Raw genomic sequence first — 20,881 nt, 5'->3', positions numbered from 1 at the left:
GTACTACATAGAGCCATGACTACATGGAACTCTATTCCACAGTACTACATAGAGACTGACTACATGGAACTCTATTCCACAGTACTACATAGAGCCATGACTACATGGAACTCTATTCCACAGTACTACATAGAACCATGACTACATGGAACTCTATTCCACAGTACTACATAGAGCCATGACTACATGGAACTCTATTCCACAGTACTACATAGAGCCATGACTACATGGAACTCTATTCCACAGTACTACATAGAGCCATGACTAGATGGAACTCTATTCCACAGTACTACATAGAGCCATGACTAGATGGAACTCTATTCCACAGTACTACATAGAGCCATGACTAGATGGAACTCTATTCCACAGTACTACATAGAGCCATGACTAGATGGAACTCTATTCCACAGTACTACATAGAGCCATGACTACATGGAACTCTATTCCACAGTACTACATAGAGCCATGACTACATGGAACTCTATTCCACAGTACTACATAGAGCCATGGCTACATGGAACTCTATTCCACATCAGGTAACTGATGCAAACAGTAGAATCCGATTTAAACAAATTCACCTTATGGAACAGCGGGGAGTGTGAAGAGACACACACAGGCACATGATAAAACACGCACTCTAGATATGTGGTAGTAGAGTAGTGGTCTGAGGGAACACACTTAATGTATTGTAGATATGTGGTAGTAGAGTAGTGGTCTGAGGGAACACACTTAATGTGTTGTAGATATGTGGTAGTAGAGTAGTGGTCTGAGGGAACACACTTAATGTATTGTAGATATGTGGTAGTAGAGTAGTGGTCTGAGGGAACACACTTAATGTGTTGTAGATATGTGGTAGTAGAGTAGTGGTCTGAGGGAACACACTTAATGTGTTGTAGATATGTGGTAGTAGAGTAGTGGTCTGAGGGAACACACTTAATGTATTGTAGAGTAGTGGTCTGAGGCAACACACTTAATGTGTTGTAGATATGTGGTAGTAGAGTAGTGGTCTGAGGGAACACACTTAATGTGTTGTGAAAAGTGTTATGAAATGTAATGTCATGTAATATTTTTAATTGTATAAACTGCCTTAATGTTTCTGGACCCCAGGAAGAGTAGCTGCTGCCTTGGCAGGAACTAATGGGGATCCATAATAAACCCCAGGAAGAGTAGCTGCTTCCTTGTCAGGAACTAATGGGGATCCATAATAAAACCCAGGAAGAGTAGCTGCTGCCTTGGCATGAACTAATGGGGATCCATAATAAACCCCAGGAAGAGTAGCTGCTGCCTTGGCAGGAACTAATGGGGATCCATAATAAACCCCAGGAAGAGTAGCTGCTGCCTTGACAGGAACTGTTATGCAGGTGAATGAGGACCCAAAAGCGACTTAGCGAAAACAGAGTCTTTATTCCAGTAAAAGGCAAAAGTAAATCCTGGAACACTAAAGAAGAAAACAAAACAGGAAAAAAACTAAATCCACTCGTAGTAACGAGGACAGACTGGAGACTCGACCAATGACTGCAGGTTACTTCGGGAAGGCACCGACCATAGCAGACTAAGACACCTGCTCACACGCAGCATCTGAAGGAGACAAGACACGACAGGGCGAGACAAGGACACAGCACAGCGAATATCATACAAGGATCCGACAAGGACAGAAACGGAAAACAAGGGGAGAAATAGGGACTCTAATCAGAGGACAAAATAGGGGACAGGTGTGAAAAGACTAAATGTGTGAATTAGGAGAATGAGGAACAGCTGGGAGCAGGAACGGAACGATAGAGAGAAGAGAGAGAGGGAGGGGGAGAGAGAGGGATAGAAAGAGGGAATGAACCTAATAAGACCAGCAGGGGGAAACGAACAGAAGGGAAAGCACAAGGACAAGACAATATATGACAAAACATGACAGGAACTAATGGGGATCCATAATAAACGCCAGGAAGAGTAGCTGCTGCCAAGTTTAAAATATCCCCCAGGTCTAAAACAGAGCAGAAAGCTTCTCCAACCCATCATGGAGGTTGTAGACTTTCTACCCATTATAGAAGTTGTAGACTTCCTACACATTATAGAAGTTGTAGACTTCCTACCCATTATAGAAGTTGTAGACTTCCTACCCATTATAGAAGTTGTAGACTTCCTACCCATTATAGAAGTTGTAGACTTCCTACACATTATAGAAGTTGTAGACTTCCTACCCATTATAGAAGTTGTAGACTTCCTACCCATTATAGAAGTTGTAGACTTCCTACCCATTATAGAAGTTGTAGACTTCCTACCCATTATAGAAGTTGTAGACTTCCTACCCTTCCCAAATGTACCCTTTTCCCTACATAGGGCCCAGGGGTCTCTGGTCAAAAGTCGTGCACTATGTATGGAATAGGGTGCCATTTGGGATGAAGTCATTCCAGGAGGATAGGAGGCATTGGGATTTGCTGGTTTGTCATTTTCCCTCACCTTCCAAACCTCACCCTGTATTTCAAGAGCAAGCACGTGTTATTTGAATGGTGTGAGTAGTCCCCTCCCCTCACCTCCCCTCCTCTCCTCCCCCTCCCTCTCCCCCTCCAATCCCTCCCTTCCTCCCCTCCCTCCTCCTCTCCTCCAATCCCTCCCCCCTCCCTTCCCCTCCCCTCCTCTCCTCCAATCCCTCCCCCCTCCCCTCCTCTCCTCCAATCCCTCCCCCCTCCTTCCTCCCCTCCCCTCCCCTCCCCTCCCTTCCCTTCCCCTCCTCCCCTCCCCTCCCTCCCCTCCCCCCCTCCCCTCCCACAGCATCCCACCACATCCCTGTAAAGCTAAACAGTCCCCTCCCCCACCACCTCCCCCTCCCCTCCAATCCCTCCCCTCCTCCAATCCCTCCCCTCCAATCCCTCCCTCCCCTCCTCCAATCCCTCCCCTCCCTCCCCTCCCTCTCCCCTCCCCTCTCTCCCCCTCCCTCCCCTCCCCCCCCCTCCCCTCCCTCCCCCTCCCCTCCCTCTCCCCCTCCCCTCCTCCTCCAATCCCTCCCCTCCTCCAATCCCTCCCCTGTTCCCCCTCTCCCCTCCCCCCTCCCCTCCCTCTCCTCCCCCTCCCCTCCTCCAATCCCTCCCTCCTCCAATCCCTCCCTCCCCCTCCCTCCCCCTCCCCCCCTCCCCTCCCCTCCCCCCCTCCCCTCCCCCCCTCCTCCTCCAATCCCTCCCCTCCTCCAATCCCTCCCCTCCCCTCCTCTCCCTCCCCTCCTCCAATCCCTCCCCTCCCCTCCCCTCCGGGTTGTTTCATCACAGCATCCCACCACATGATAAAACAGAGGCCTGTAAAGCTAAACAGTTCTAAATGTGTCTGCAACTCTCCTCATTCACCACCTCCCCCCCTCCTCCCCCAAGCCAATCAGCCACCCAGCCAGTCAGTCCGTCACCCATCCACCCACACAGTCAGTCAGCGAGGTTATGATTAGATTAAGAAATGTATGGACACACACACACGTTTACTATCCTTGTTGGGACCAATTGATTCCGATTTAAATTCCTATTTTCTCCGTCACCTGTTACACGTTTCCGGCGGCCCCTGAAACCTAAACCTGACCTCTACAACAGCCATTTCCCTTGTGGGGACCGGAGAAATGTCCCCACTTGTCTGAGTTTTCCTTCTCTCTCTCTCTCTCTCTCTCTCTCTCTCTTTGTTCCCCCTCTCTCTCTCTCTCTCTCTGTTCCCCCTCTCTCTCTCTCTCTGTTCCCCCTCTCTCTCTCTCTCTCTCTGTTCCCCCTCTCTCTCTCTCTCTGTTCCCCCTCTCTCTCTCTCTCTCTCTGTTCTGTTCCCCCTCTCTCTCTCTCTCTGTTCCCCCTCTCTCTCTCTCTCTCTCTCTCTCTGTCTCCCATCCTCATCTCTCTCTCTCTCTCTCTCTCTCTCTCTCTCTCTCTCTCTCTCTCTCTCTCTCTCTCTCTCTCTCTCTCTCTCTCTCTCTCTCTCTCTCTCTCTCTCTCTCTCTCTCTCTCTCTCTCTCTCTCTCTCTCTCTCTCTCTCTCTCTCTCTCTCTCACTCTCTCTCTCTCATACACACACAGACACAGTGATTTGATTGGCTGTCTAGCCATTCTTTCTCAAACCAATTCCATTTAAAACTCCATCACTTTGGAATAATGATCAGAAACCAGAGTTTCCTTGTGCCTGTTTTGACCTTAAACAAACCAATATGTGATGAACCATCCTGATTTGTTGTTCTTTGGTAATTAGACATCTCAACCACATCTCCTACAAGCTGTTTCAGAGTGATCTACAATCAAAGCTACGGAAAGAACGAACTAAAAACACATCAAACTAACAGTTTGCCAACTGAACAGCGAAGTCAAATCAGATACCCGCCCGTCACCGCAACAATATTTATCTCCTCAATTATTTGTAAACTCCCCGTTCTCTTTCTCTGTGGACTGGAAATAGTCATTGAATGAGTGATTTGTAAATGATAGAGGGCTTTGATGTAGCCAGTAAACCAGTGGTCCGTCCCAAACGGTATCCTGTTCAAAAGCACTATAAAGGGAATAGGGTGCTGTGTGGGACTCAGGCTCGATCTGCCTGGCATCTGGGAAGGAAGGAAGGAGGAGGAGCCCATTCCCTTTGCTTCCTTTCTTTTTGTGGAGACGGGGCAGGCAGCATTCTTCACATCTACTACTGCAGCCTGAGGGGTTACAGCAGACCCCCCCCAGTCTCTCAGACCTCTTACGTCTTTTTCATTTGTTTAGACAAACAGCTGTAAACATGTAGAGAGCAGGGTGAAACTAAGGTAGAGTGGAGTAGCCCCCAGGCCTCATAGCAGGGTGAAACTAAGGTAGAGTGGAGTAGCCCCCAGGCCTCATAGCAGGGTGGAACTAAGGTAGAGTGGAGTAGCCCCTAGGCCTCATAGCAGGGTGAAACTAAGGTAGAGTGGAGTAGCCCCCAGGCCTCATAGCAGGGTGAAACTAAGGTAGAGTGGAGTAGCCCCCAGGCCTCATAGCAGGGTGGACCTAAAGTAGAGTTGAGTTGCCCCCAGGCCTCATAGCAGGGTGAAACTAAACACACTGACCGGCTGCACTCACAACACACTGACCGGCAGCACTCACAACACCCTGACCGGCTGCTCTCACAACACCCTGACCGGCTGCTCTCACAACACCCTGACCGGCTGCTCTCACAACACCCTGACCGGCTGCTCTCACAACACCCTGACCGGCTGCACTCACAACACACTGACCGGCTGCACTCACAACACACTGACCGGCTGCACTCACAACACACTGACCGGCTGCACTCACAACACCCTGACCGGCTGCACTCACAACACACTGACTGCAACATCAGAGCAGAGTTAGTGTAAACTGCATCCCAACATCATAACACGAGGCCACCAGGTCTACCTGCGTCTGAACAGGGACAGGAGACCAAGCTCACCAGCTGTCTGTCTGCCTGACAAAACCTACATAACAGTTTCAAATATATTCTGATGATTTTTATATCATTTTTGGGGGGTATTTTTTAAAAGTATTATTATAATAATTTTTTTAAGGGGTGGATCACCTTTAATATTGCAGATAGGTTGTAGCTTCCACTAATGTAATTGTCTGCATCATTTCCAATCCTCCATATATCTTCTTGCAAATATATATATATACAGTTGAAGTCAGAGGTTTACATACACCTTAGCCAAATACATTTAAAATCAGTTTTTTTTCCACAATTCCTGACATTTAATTCTAGTAAAAATCCCCTTTCTTAGGTCAGTTAGGATCACCAATTTATTTTAAGAATGTGAAATGTCAGAGTAATAGTTGAGAGAATGATTTATTTCAGCTTTTATTTATTTCATCACATTCCCAGTGGGTCAGAAGTTTACATACACTCAATTAGTATTTGGTAGCATTGCCTTTAAATTGTTTAACCTGGTTCAAACGTTTTGGGTAGCCTTCCACAAGCTTCTCACAATAAGTTGGGTGAATTTTGGCCCATTCCTCCTGACAGAGCTGGTGTAACTGAGTCAGGTTTGTAGGCCTCATTGCCTGCACATGCTGTTTCAGTTCTGCCCACAAATTTTCTATGGGATTGAAGTCTGGGCTTTGTGATGGCCACTCCAATAATTTGACTTTGTTGTCCTTAAGCCAGTTTGCCTCAATTTTGGAAGTATGCTTGGGGTCATTGTCCATTTGGAAGACCCTTTTGTGACCAAGCTTTAACTTCCTGACTGGTGCCTTGAGATGTTGCTTCAATATTTTTCCTCTTCCATTTTTGAGGTACTGTTGTAATTTTGGTTACAGGGAAGACATCCTCCTCCCTCACGTGGTACCCTTCCCGCAGGCTCATCCTGACATGACCCCCCAGCATGACAATGCCACCAGCCATGCTGCTCGTTCTGTGCATGATTTCAGGAATGTGCTTGTTCTGCCATGGCCAGCGAAGAGCCCGGATCTCAAACCCATTGAGCACGTCTGGGACCTGTTGGATCGGAGGGTGAGAGCTAGGGCCATTCCCCACAGAAATGTCAGGAAACTTGCAGGTGCCTTGGTGGAAGAGTGGGGTGACATCTCACAGCAAGAACTGGCAGATCTGGTGCAATCCATGAGGAGGAGATCCACTGCAGTACTTAATGCAGCTGGTGGCCACACCAGATACTGACTGTTACTTTTGATTTTGACCCCCCCTTTGTTCAGGGACACATTATTACATTTCTGTTACTCACATGTCTGTGGAACTTTTTCCCGTTTATGTCTCAGTTGTAAAATCTTGTTATGTTCATACAAATATGTACACATGTTAAGTTTGCTGAAAATAAACGCAGTTGACAGTGAGAGGACCTTTTGTTTTTTTTGCTGGGTTTATTATCTCCAATGTATTGACTATGTAAAAAACCTGTCTGAACCTGCAAAACATGCTTAAAGAACTTTACTTCCTCTTTCAAAATATCATTTGGTGAATCATGGGTGACTCCATTATTTGTAACAAGTTTTAGTAAATTATTTTTGGTAGCATTTCTATGTTGAAGATTAAAAAATTATTTGGGTAATTTTTCCCCAATATTCCATCCAGTTCGCTTTATTTTTATAAAATATTACACCCGTTCTTTGTTGAATAGGTTCCTCCATTTATTTTTTTCTTATTTTTTATATATTGATGAACTAGCTCTAACTTGGGATAGACTTGATCATGATCACAACATCTGACTTGGTGTAGACAAGATGAGACTATCAGAGGTAAAGTCTACCATAAGGTCTGTAGACATGATTCAAGATGAGACTCTATCAGAGGTAAAGTCTACCATAAGGTCTGTAGACATGATTCAAGATGAGACTATCAGAGGTAAAGTCTACCATAAGGTCTGTAGACATGATTCAAGATGAGACTCTATCAGAGGTAAAGTCTACCATAAGGTCTGTAGACATGATTCAAGATGAGACTATCAGAGGTAAAGTCTACCATAAGGTCTGTAGACATGATTCAAGATGAGACTCTATCAGAGGTAAAGTCTACCATAAGGTCTGTAGACATGATTCAAGATGAGACTATCAGAGGTAAAGTCTACCATAAGGTCTGTAGACATGATGAGACTCTATCAGAGGTAAAGTCTACCATAAGGTCTGTAGACATGATGAGACTCTATCAGAGGTAAAGTCTACCATAAGGTCTGTAGACATGATGAGACTCTATCAGAGGTAAAGTCTACCATAAGGTCTGTAGACATGATGAGACTCTATCAGAGGTAAAGTCTACCATAAGGTCTGACGGTCTGTTCTGTTGTTGTTTGGGTTTTTCACATTCAGTGTGTAGCACAGCACCCTACAGGATAGTTAGGCTGCACTGTCACCAGTCCTCAGACCCCACACCCAGGTGGAGAGGCTTATAGAAAGAGACAGGAGAAAGAGCACCGCTTTGATGGGGGGACAACTTTTATTACATCACACTAGAGGCTTCCAGTGACTTCCAGTATGTGTTTAATAGCAGTGTGAGGTAGTGGTAGCAGGGAGGAGACAGTGAGAGGTGATTGGCTAGGTCCTCCTGGTGATGTGGTGGGAGGAAACAGTGAGAGGTGATTGGCTAGGTCCTCCTGGTGATGTGGTGGGAGGAAACAGTGAGAGGTGATTGGCTAGGTCCTCCTGGTGATGTGGTCATAGATGACGACTTGGCTGTAGAGTTCAGACTGGAGGGGCGTCCTGGACGAGTTGTCTCCAGGTGAGGCCTACAGAGGAAACAAACACCAGGTGAGGTCTACAGAGGAAACAAACACCAGGTGAGGCCTACAGAGGAAACAAACACCAGGTGAGGTCTACAGAGGAAACAAACACCAGGTGAGGCCTACAGAGGAAACAAACACCAGGTGAGGTCTACAGAGGAAACAAACACCAGGTGAGGCCTACAGATGGTAGGAACACCAGGTGAGGCCTACAGAGGAAACAAACACCAGGTGAGGTCTACAGAGGAAACAAACACCAGGTGAGGTCTACAGAGGAAACAAACACCAGGTGAGGTCTACAGAGGAAACAAACACCAGGTGAGGTCTACAGAGGAAACAAACACCAGGTGAGGCCTACAGAGGAAACAAACACCAGGTGAGGTCTACAGAGGTGAAACAAACACCAGGTGAGGTCTACAGAGGAAACAAACACCAGGTGAGGTCTACAGAGGAAACAAACACCAGGTGAGGTCTACAGAGGAAACAAACACCAGGTGAGGCCTACAGAGGAAACAAACACCAGGTGAGGTCTACAGAGGAAACAAACACCAGGTGAGGTCTACAGAGGAAACAAACACCAGGTGAGGCCTACAGAGGAAACAAACACCAGGTGAGGTCTACAGAGGAAACAAACACCAGGTGAGGCCTACAGAGGAAACAAACACCAGGTGAGGTCTACAGAGGAAACAAACACCAGGTGAGGCCTACAGAGGAAACAAACACCAGGTGAGGTCTACAGAGGAAACAAACACCAGGTGAGGCCTACAGAGGAAACAAACACCAGGTGAGGTCTACAGAGGAAACAAACACCAGGTGAGGTCTACAGAGGAAACAAACACCAGGTGAGGTCTACAGAGGAAACAAACACCAGGTGAAACAAACACCAGGTGAGGTCTACAGAGGAAACAAACACCAGGTGAGGTCTACAGAGGAAACAAACACCAGGTGAGGTCTACAGAGGAAACAAACACCAGGTGAGGCCTACAGATGGAAGGAAACACCAGGTGAGGTCTACAGAGGAAACAAACACCAGGTGAGGTCTACAGAGGAAACAAACACCAGGTGAGGCCTAGGTCAGAAACAAACACCAGGTGGCAGGATCAAACACCAGGTGAGGCCTACAGAGGAAACAAACACCAGGTGAGGTCTACAGAGGAAACAAACACCAGGTGAGGTCTACAGAGGAAACAAACACCAGGTGAGGTCTCTACAGAGGAAACAAACACCAGGTGAGGTCTACAGAGAGAAACAAACACCAGGTGAGGTCTACAGAGGAAACAAACACCAGGTGAGGCCTACAGAGGAAACAAACACCAGGTGAGGTCTACAGAGGAAACAAACACCAGGTGAGGTCTACAGAGGAAACAAACACCAGGTGAGGTCTACAGAGGAAACAAACACCAGGTGAGGTCTACAGAGGAAACAAACACCAGGTGAGGTCTACAGAGGAAACAAACACCAGGTGAGGTCTACAGAGGAAACAAACACCAGGTGAGGTCTACAGAGGAAACAAACACCAGGTGAGGCCTACAGAGGAAACAAACACCAGGTGAGGTCTACAGAGGAAACAAACACCAGGTGAGGCCTACAGAGGAAACAAACACCAGGTGAGGTCTACAGAGGAAACAAACACCAGGTGAGGTCTACAGAGGAAACAAACACCAGGTGAGGTCTACAGAGGAAACAAACACCAGGTGAGGTCTACAGAGGAAACAAACACCAGGTGAGGTCTACAGAGGAAACAAACACCAGGTGAGGTCTACAGAGGAAACAAACACCAGGTGAGGCCTACAGAGGAAACAAACACCAGGTGAGGCCTACAGATGGCAGGATCACCAGGTGAGGTCTACAGAGGAAACAAACACCAGGTGAGGCCTACAGATGGCAGGATCACCAGGTGAGGTCTACAGAGGAAACAAACACCAGGTGAGGCCTACAGAGGAAACAAACACCAGGTGAGGCCTACAGAGGAAACAAACACCAGGTGAGGCCTACAGAGGAAACAAACACCAGGTGAGGCCTACAGAGGAAACAAACACCAGGTGAGGTCTACAGAGGAAACAAACACCAGGTGAGGCCTACAGAGGAAACAAACACCAGGTGAGGCCTACAGAGGAAACAAACACCAGGTGAGGCCTACAGAGGAAACAAACACCAGGTGAGGCCTACAGAGGAAACAAACACCAGGTGAGGTCTACAGAGGAAACAAACACCAGGTGAGGTCTACAGAGGAAACAAACACCAGGTGAGGCCTACAGATGGTAGGAACACCAGGTGAGGTCTACAGAGGAAACAAACACCAGGTGAGGTCTACAGAGGAAACAAACACCAGGTGAGGCCTACAGAGGAAACAAACACCAGGTGAGGCCTACAGAGGAAACAAACATCAGGTGAGGTCTACAGAGGAAACAAACACCAGGTGAGGCCTACAGATGGTAGGAACACCAGGTGAGGTCTACAGAGGAAACAAACACCAGGTGAGGTCTACAGAGGAAACAAACACCAGGTGAGGCCTACAGAGGAAACAAACACCAGGTGAGGTCTACAGAGGAAACAAACACCAGGTGAGGTCTACAGATGGTAGGAACACCAGGTGAGGCCTACAGATGGTAGGATCACCAGGTGAGGTCTACAGAGGAAACAAACACCAGGTGAGGTCTACAGATGGTAGGATCACCAGGTGAGGTCTACAGAGGAAACAAACACCAGGTGAGGTCTACAGAGGAAACAAACACCAGGTGAGGTCTACAGATGGTAGGAACACCAGGTGAGGCACCCAGAATGCTTATTTAAGCAACGTGGTGAAGATATGAATAGAGATGGATTCCCAAAACACAAACGGTCCAGTTCTGCTGATATTCATAATGTTTGTATCAGGGTGCACAAAACGTTTCTTTGATGTTGACAGAATGTTGACAGAACAGTCTTTCTGAGGTCTTTAAAGGTTCCCAGATCACATGTTGTATGTTCTTTAAACGTTCCCATGTTGACAGAATGTTGACAGAACAGCCTTTCTGAGTTCTTTAAAGGTTCCCATGTTGACAGAAGGTTGACAGAACAGCCTTTCTGAGTTCTTTAAAGGTTCCCATGTTGACAGAACAGCCTTTCTGAGTTCTTTAAAGGTTCCCATGTTGACAGAACAGCCTTTCTGAGTTCTTTAAAGGTTCCCATGTTGACAGAAGGTTGACAGAACAGCCTTTCTGAGTTCACATGTGATCTGGGAACCTTTAAAGAACATACAACATGTGATCTGGGAAGGTTCTTGCAACATCAGGCAAACATTCTATAATCATCACCACGGCTGGGTCTGTGCTTTGCCACGGCTGGGTCTGTGCTTTGCCACGGCTGGGTCTGTGCTTTGCCACGGCTGGGTCTGTGCTTTGCCACGGCTGGGTCTGTGCTTTGCCACGGCTGGGTCTGTGCTTTGCCACGGCTGGGTCTGTGCTTTGCCACGGCTGGGTCTGTGCTTTGCTGGGTTGAACTGGGCTGGGTTGAGCTGGGCTGGGGCAGTGCCATGCTGTTCAGGACAGGGCTGGGTTCTGGACATGTGGGTGGTTGCTGGTTGCTCTGTCTGGCTTCCAGGGCCTCTAGTGTTTTAATAAGCAGCCTGGTCTGCTCTACTCTGCGTTGCTCTGGTCGGGGCTGGGCGGTGCTCAACCGCAGTTGGAGCGATTTTGATTTCGCCCCTTAACAGCAGAACTCAACAACACAGCAGAACTCAACATGTCTCTGAAGCTCAGTTTGCAACTCATGTTCAAAATAGCTGCTCCACAAAGATCCTTCCCTTCCCACTCTGCCCCCAGCAGAGGAAAGAGATCTACGTTAACACCCAGAACTAGCAGACAGTGGATTAGGGTGGAGTTACCTTGTAGGACCCTGTTCAGTGTTTAACCTCTTCAACCTATGGGGGCGCTATGTCATTATTATTTTAAAAAAAACATGCCCGTTTTAAGCGCAATATTTTGTCACGAAAAGATGCTCGACTATGCATATAATTGGCAGCTTTGGAAAAAAAACACTCTGACGTTTTCAAAACTGCAAAGATATTATCTGTGAGTGCCCCAGAAATGATGCTACAGGCGAAACCAAGATGTAACCTCAAACAGGAAATGAGCTGAATTTTTGAAGCTATGTCCCCCCCCCAATGGTGGAACAAACTCCCTCACGACGCCAGGACAGCGGAGTCAATCACCACCTTCCGGAGACACCTGAAACCCCACCTCTTTAAGGAATACCTAGGATAGGATAAGTTTAGATGCACTATTGTAAAGTGACTGTTCCACTGGATGTCATAAGGTGAATGCACCAATTTGTAAGTCGCTCTGGATAAGAGCGTCTGCTAAATGACTTAAATGTAAATGTAAACTATCGTCTCCTTATATGGCTGTGAATGTGCCGTGAACGAGCTTATGCTCTCTGCCGTTCGTCCAAGATGTCTGCAGCATTGTGACGTATTTGTAGGCATATCATTGGAAGATTGACCATAAGAGACTACATTTACCAGGGGTCTGTCGAAATTATTGCGTAATCTGTAGGTCCATGCGCGTTCCATTTCTTCAGAAGAGAAAGTCAACTGCCACGAAGGATTTTATCGTCGATAGATATGTGAAAAACACCTTGAGGATTGATTCTAAACATCGGTTTGCCATGTTTCTGTCGATATTATGGAGTTAATTTGGAAAAATGTTCGCATTTTAATGACTTAATATTTGTTTGTTTTTTTCTTACCCAAACGTGATGAAGAAAACGGAGCGATTTGTCAACACAAATAATCTTTTTGTAAAAACTGAACATTTGCTATCTAACTGAGAGTCTCCTCATTGAAAACATATGAAGTTCTTCAAAGTTCTTGAAAGGTAAATGATTTTATTTGAATGTTTTTCTGGTTTTTGTGAAAATGTTGCTTGCTGAATGTCAGGTATAATACTATGCTAGGCTATCAATAGTGTTACACAAATGCTTGTTTTGCAATGGTTGAGAAGCATATTTTTGAAAATCTGAGATGACAGTGTTGTTAACAAAAGGCTAAGCTTGAGAGCAAATAGATTTATTTAATTTCATTTGCGATTTTCATGAATAGTTAACGTTGCATTATGCTAATGAGCTTGCGGCTAGATTTACACAATCCTTTCTTTCGTAGCTAAACGTGACGCAGAAAACGGAGCGATTTGTCCTAAACAAATAATATTTTTGTAAAAACGGAACATTTGCTATCTAACTGAGAGTCTCCTCATTGACAACATCTGTTCTTCAAAGGTAAATGATTTTATTTGAATGTTTTTCTGGTTTTTGTGAAAATGTTGCCTGCTGAATGCTAATGCTAAATGCTACACTAAATGCTACGCTAGCTATCAATAGTGTTACACAAATGCTTGTTTTGCAATGGTTGAGAAGCATAATTTGAAAATCTGAGATGACAGTGTTGTTAACAAAAATCTAAGCTTGAGAGCTAGCATATTGATTTCATTTCATTTGCGATTTTCATGAATAGTTAACGTTGCGTTATGGTAATGAGCTTGAGGCTGTATTCACGATCCCGGATCCGGGATGGCTCGTCGCAACAGGTTAACGACAGTCAGCAGGGGACCTAACTCTGTCTGTCTGTCTGACAGTCAACAGGGGACCTAACTCTGTCTGTCTGTCTGACAGTCAGCAGGGGACCTAACTCTGTCTGTCTGTCTGTCTGACAGTCAGCAGGAGACCTAACTCTGTCTGTCTGTCTTACAGTCAGCAGGAGACCTAACTCTGTCTGTCTGTCTGTCTGTCTGTCTGTCTGTCTGTCTGTCTGTCTGTCTGTCTGTCTGTCTGTCTGTCTGTCTGTCTGTCTGTCTGTCTGTCTGTCTGTCTGTCTGTCTGTCTGTCTGTCTGTCTGTCTGTCTGTCTGTCTGACAGTCAGCAGGGGACCTAAATCTGTCTGTCTGACAGCAGCACCTTCTCTCTCTCTCTCTCTCTGTCTCTCTCTCTCTGTCTCTCTCTCTCTCTGTCTCTCTGTCTCTCTCTCTCTCTCTCTCTCTCTCTCTCTCTCTCTCTCTCTCTCTCTCTCTCTCTCTCTCTCTCTCTCTCTCTCTCTCTCTCTCTCTCTCTCTCTCTCTCTCTCTCTCTCTCTCTCTCTCTCTCTCTCTCTCTCTCTCTCTCTCTGTCTCTCTGTCTGGGAAACATAGACCAGAGGAGAACGCAACACCATCACATCACATAGCCTACCTTAGGGTCCACATTGAGAATCTTTCTGTCTGTCTTGTTCTTAAACAGCAGACCACTGGAGTTCTCAGCGATCACCTGGTAGTTAGCGCTGACATTGGACGTGGACACCTGGGTCTCCCAGTTGTAGAAGCTAGGAACAAATAGAAAGTGTTAGTTAATTAAATAATACAACTTCCTAATTGGTTTCTACAGATAATTAGTAATAGTAGTGTTATATTTCTATCTATATTCTATACTAGTCATGTTGAACAGGTCTATATTCTATACTAGTCATGTTGAACAGATCTATATTCTATACTAGTCATGTTGAACAGATCTATATTCTATACTAGTCATGTTGAACAGGTCTATATTCTATACTAGTCATGTTGAACAGATCTATATTCTATACTAGTCATGTTGAACAGGTCTATATTCTACACTAGTCATGTTGAACAGGTCTATATTCTACACTAGTCATGTTGAACAGGTCTATATTCTATACTAGTCATGTTGAACTTCTATACCAGTCATGTTGAACAGGTCTATATTCTATACTAGTCATGTTGAACAGATCTATATTCTATACTAGTCATGTTGAACAGGTCTATATTCTATACTAGTCATGTTGAACAGATCTATATTCTATACTAGTCATGTTGAACAGGTCTATATTCTATACCAGTCATGTTGAACAGATCTATATTCTACACTAGTCATGTTGAACAGGTCTATATTCTATACTAGTCATGTTGAACAGGTCTATATTCTATACTAGTCATGTTGAACTTCTATACCAGTCATGTTGAACAGGTCTATATTCTATACTAGTCATGTTGAACAGATCTATATTCTACACTAGTCATGTTGAACAGGTCTATATTCTATACCAGTCATGTTGAACAGATCTATATTATATACTAGTCATGTTGAATAGGTCTATATTCTATACTAGTCATGTTGAACTTCTATACCAGTCATGTTGAACAGGTCTATATTCTATACTAGTCATGTAGAACTTCTATACTAGTCATGTTGAACAGATCTATATTATATACTAGTCATGTTGAACAGGTCTATATTCTATACTAGTCATGTTGAACTTCTATACTAGTCATGTTAAACTTCTATACTAGTTATGTTGAAAAGGTCTATATTCTACACTAGTCCTGTTGAACAGGTCTATATTCTATACTAGTCATGTTGAACAGGTCTATATTCTATACTAGTCATGTTGAACTTCTATACCAGTCATGTTGAACAGGTCTATATTCTATACTAGTCATGTTGAACTTCCATACTAGTTATGTTGAAAAGGTCTATATTCTATACTAGTCATGTTGAACAGTATTCTATACTAGTCATGTTGAACTTCTATACTAGTCATGTTGAACAGGTCTATATTCTATACTAGTCATGTAGAACTTCTATACTAGTCATGTTGAACAGGTCTATATTCTACACCAGTCATGTTGAACAGATCTATATTCTATACTAGTCATGTTGAACAGATCTATATTCTATACTAGTCATGTTGAACAGGTCTATATTCTACACTAGTCATGGTGAATAGGTCTATATTCTATACTAGTCATGTTGAACTTCTATACCAGTCATGTTGAACAGGTCTATATTCTATACTAGTCATGTTGAACAGATCTATATTCTATACCAGTCATGTTGAACAGGTCTATATTCTATACCAGTCATGTTGAACAGATCTATATTCTATACCAGTCATGTTGAACAGGTCTATATTCTATACCAGTCATGTTGAACATGTCTATATTCTATACATAGCAGGCTATTACATCATCCAGTCTTCCAGCTGAAGCGGTTATTTAACAGCTGGGTATTAAACAAGGTGACTTAGCCCATTAACATAAAAGGAAAGCAAGGAACCACAGCGCAAGGGGGAGGAGTCGGTATCCTATTTGGTGTGAGGTGCTGTTGGAGTAGAGTAGGATACAGGAGTCTGTATCCTATTTGATGTGAGGTGCTGTTGGAGTAGAGTAGCATACAGGAGTCGGTATCCTATTTGGTGTGAGGTGCTGTTGGAGTAGAGTAGGATACAGGAGTCTGTATCCTATTTGATGTGAGGTGCTGTTGGAGTAGAGTAGCATACAGGAGTCGGTATCCTATTTGGTGTGAGGTGGTGCTGTTGTTGGGTGTTGAACAGGTCTATATTCTATACTAGTAGAGTAGCAGACAGGAGTCTGTTTCCTATTTGGTGTGAGGTGCTGTTGTTGAGTAGAGTAGTCAGACAGGAGTCTGTTTCCTATTTGGTGTGAGGTGCTGTTGGAGTAGAGTAGCAGACAGGAGTCTGTTTCCTATTTGGTGTGAGGTGCTGTTGGAGTAGAGTAGCAGACAGGAGTCTGTTTCCTATTTGGTGTGAGGTGCTGTTGGAGTAGAGTAGCAGACAGGAGTCTGTTTCCTATTTGGTGTGAGGTGCTGTTGGAGTAGAGTAGCAGACAGGAGTCGGTATCCTATTTGGTGTGAGGTGCTGTTGGAGTAGAGTAGCAGACAGGAGTCTGTTTCCTATTTGGTGTGAGGTGCTGTTGGAGTAGAGTAGCAGACAGGAGTCTGTTTCCTATTTGGTGTGAGGTGCTGTTGGAGTAGAGTAGCAGACAGGAGTCTGTTTCCTATTTGGTGTGAGGTGCTGTTGGAGTAGAGTAGCAGACAGGAGTCTGTATCCTATTTGGTGTGAGGTGCTGTTGGAGTAGAGTAGCAGACAGGAGTCTGTTTCCTATTTGGTGTGAGGTGCTGACTATCATAACCAGAGAGTGAACACTACATTAGACTAGACTATCATAACCAGAGATTGCCTGCAATGACAACAAGCTCAGTCCGATGATGCTGTGACACACCGCCCCAGACCATGACGGACCCTCCACCTCCAAATCGATTCCGCTCCAGAGTACAGGCCTCTGTGTAACGCTCACCCCTGGTGAGACAAAACCGCGACTCGTCCGTGAAACGCACTCTTCACCAGTCCTGTCTGTTGTCCAGCGATGGTGGGTTTACATAGACAACGTTGTTGCCGGTGATGTCTGGTGAGGACCTGCCTTACAACAGGCCTACAAGCCCTCATTCCAGCCTCTCTCAGTCTTTGTGGACAGTCTGAGCACTGATGGAGGGACTGTGCATTCCTGATGTAACTTGGGCAGTTGTTGTTGTTGCCATCCTGTACCTGTCCCACAGGTGTGATGTTCGGATGTCCCGATCCTGTGCAGGTGTTGTTACACATGGTCTGCCACTACGAGGACGATCAGCTGTCTGTGGATTGAGTATTACAGCGATGAATCCCATGGGCGTGGATATTTTTTGGGACGCAAACAAGGGTGAAGAGGAAACCCTGAATGGTCCAACAGGGTTCAGCAGCACCGCGGACGTGGAAGACCTCCTATCACGGGGAAGGCCCCCTATCACAGGGAAGGCCCCCCATCACAGGGAAGACCCCCTATCACAGGGAAGACCCCCCATCACAGGGAAGGCCCCCTATCACAGGGAAGGCCCCCCATCTCAGGGAAGACACCCCATCACAGGGAAGACACCCCATCACAGGGAAGGCCCCCCATCACAGGGAAGACCATTAAGATTAAGGGTATCATTACGTGTTCTACAAACAACGTGATATACCTGATCAAGTGTATTTGTGGTCTATGCTGTGTAGGAACAATGAAACGAGCTCTGAAAACAAATCACAGCAGTAATATCAGGACCCTTGACCAGAGAAACAAAGATAACAGAACACAGCAGTAACATCAGGACCTCTGACCAGAGAAACAAAGATAACAGAACACAGCAGTAACATCAGGACCTCTGACCAGAGAAACAAAGATAACAGAACACAGCAGTAACATCAGGACCTCTGACCAGAGAAACAAAGATAACAGAACACAGCAGTAACATCAGGACCTCTGACCAGAGAAACAAAGATAACAGAACACAGCAGTAACATCAGGACCTCTGACCAGAGAAACAAAGATAACAGAACACAGCAGTAACATCAGGACCTCTGACCAGAGAAACAAAGATAACAGAACACAGCAGTAACATCAGGACCTCTGACCAGAGAAACAAAGATAACAGAACACAGCAGTAACATCAGGACCAATGACCAGAAAAACAAAGATAACAGAACACAGCAGTAACATCAGGACCTCTGACCAGAGAAACAAAGATAACAGAACACAGCAGTAACATCAGGACCTCTGACCAGAGAAACAAAGATAACAGAACACAGCAGTAACATCAGGACCTCTGACCAGAGAAACAAAGATAACAGAACACAGCAGTAACATCAGGACCTCTGACCAGAGAAACAAAGATAACAGAACACAGCAGTAACATCAGGACCTCTGACCAGAGAAACAAAGATAACAGAACACAGCAGTAACATCAGGACCTCTGACCAGAGAAACAAAGATAACAGAACACAGCAGTAACATCAGGACCTCTGACCAGAGAAACAAAGATAACAGAACACAGCAGTAACATCAGGACCTCTGACCAGAGAAACCCTGTTTGCTGAGCATTTCATGGAGGCTCGTCACAACATCAGCTCTCTGAGATACATTGGTATGGAACATGTTCAGACTCACAGGAGAGGAGGAGATACTGATCATCTATAACTGAGGAGAGAATTGTATTGGATTCACCATTAGTCCACCAAGAGTCCTGAAGGTCTGAACCAAGAGTTTGATATGGGACCATTTCTTACGTGATTTGTCCTGCCAACCAGGTCTCCACTTGGTCATTTTGTACACATATACATTAGATTGTCTGTTACTATGTCATGTGCCCATCTCATTGATATCAAATGATTAGAGGTACACACGTCGTTTTTCTAAAAGGGTCACTGTAACAATATCTATGGTCACTGAGCGTCCTGGTACTATGGTCACTGAGCCTTCTGGTACTATGGTCACTGAGCCTTCAGGTACTATGGTCACTGAGCATCCTGGTACTATGGTCACTGAGCATCCTGGTACTATGGTTACTGAGCATCATGGTACTATGGTCACTGAGCGTCCTGGTACTATGGTCACTGAGCGTCCTGGTACTATGGTCACTGAGCGTCCTGGTACTATGGTCACTGAGCGTCCTGGTACTATGGTCACTGAGCGTCCTGGTACTGTGGTCACTGAGCGTCCTGGTACTATGGTCACTGAGCGTCCTGGTACTATGGTCACTGAGCGTCCTGGTACTATGGTCACTGAGCGTCCTGGTACTATGGTCACTGAGCGTCCTGGTACTGTGGTCACTGAGCGTCCTGGTACTATGGTCACTGAGCGTCCTGGTACTGTGGTCACCGAGCGTCCTGGTACTATGGTCACCGAGCGTCCTGGTACTATGGTCACTGAGCGTCCTGGTACTATGGTCACCGAGCGTCCTGGTACTGTGGTCACTGAGCGTCCTGGTACTGTGGTCACTGAGCGTCCTGGTACTGTGGTCACTGAGCGTCCTGGTACTATGGTCACTGAGCGTCCTGGTACTATGGTCACTGAGCGTCCTGGTACTGTGGTCACTGAGCGTCCTGGTACTGTGGTCACTGAGCGTCCTGGTACTATGGTCACTGAGCGTCCTGGTACTGTGGTCACTGAGCGTCCTGGTACTGTGGTCACTGAGCGTCCTGGTACTATGGTCACTGAGCGTCCTGGTACTATGGTCACTGAGCGTCCTGGTACTGTGGTCACTGAGCGTCCTGGTACTATGGTCACTGAGCATCCTGGTACTATGGTCACTGAGCGTCCTGGTACTATGGTCACTGAGCGTCCTGGTACTATGGTCACTGAGCGTCCTGGTACTATGGTCACTGAGCGTCCTGGTACTATGGTCACTGAGCGTCCTGGTACTATGGTCACTGAGCGTCCTGGTACTATGGTCACTGAGCGTCCTGGTACTATGGTCACTGAGCGTCCTGGTACTATGGTCACTGAGCGTCCTGGTACTATGGTCACTGAGCGTCCTGGTACTGTGGTCACTGAGCGTCCTGGTACTATGGTCACTGAGCGTCCTGGTACTGTGGTCACCGAGCGTCCTGGTACTATGGTCACCGAGCGTCCTGGTACTATGGTCACTGAGCGTCCTGGTACTATGGTCACTGAGCGTCCTGGTACTGTGGTCACTGAGCGTCCTGGTACTGTGGTCACTGAGCGTCCTGGTACTGTGGTCACTGAGCGTCCTGGTACTATGGTCACTGAGCGTCCTGGTACTATGGTCACTGAGCGTCCTGGTACTATGGTCACTGAGCGTCCTGGTACTGTGGTCACTGAGCGTCCTGGTACTATGGTCACTGAGCGTCCTGGTACTGTGGTCACTGAGCGTCCTGGTACTGTGGTCACTGAGCGTCCTGGTACTATGGTCACTGAGCGTCCTGGTACTATGGTCACTGAGCGTCCTGGTACTGTGGTCACTGAGCGTCCTGGTACTATGGTCACTGAGCATCCTGGTACTATGGTCACTGAGCGTCCTGGTACTATGGTCACTGAGCATCCTGGTACTATGGTCACTGAGCGTCCTGGTACTATGGTCACTG

At 46.1% G+C, this 20,881-nt stretch overlaps 1 protein-coding gene across 1 annotated transcript in view; it reads right to left on the bottom strand.

The window, feature by feature from the left end:
• Nucleotides 1-8,004: 8,004 nt before the first annotated feature.
• The window catches only part of cfap299 (cilia and flagella associated protein 299), a 270,945-nt gene continuing 258,068 nt past the window's right edge, over nt 8,005-20,881 (bottom strand). The window contains exons 5-6 of the mRNA XM_046348233.1: nt 14,362-14,491; nt 8,005-8,166 (exon numbers count right to left, since the gene is read on the bottom strand). Of these exons, the coding sequence (XP_046204189.1) occupies nt 8,074-8,166; nt 14,362-14,491 (223 nt within the window). The 3' untranslated portion in view covers nt 8,005-8,073. The remainder of the gene's footprint in view (nt 8,167-14,361; nt 14,492-20,881) is intronic.

Source organism: Oncorhynchus gorbuscha, linkage group LG04, assembly GCF_021184085.1.
Source record: "Oncorhynchus gorbuscha isolate QuinsamMale2020 ecotype Even-year linkage group LG04, OgorEven_v1.0, whole genome shotgun sequence".
In the NCBI taxonomy this organism is placed as follows: Eukaryota; Metazoa; Chordata; class Actinopteri; order Salmoniformes; family Salmonidae; genus Oncorhynchus; species Oncorhynchus gorbuscha.
This window is presented reverse-complemented; position numbering and strand designations above follow the sequence as displayed.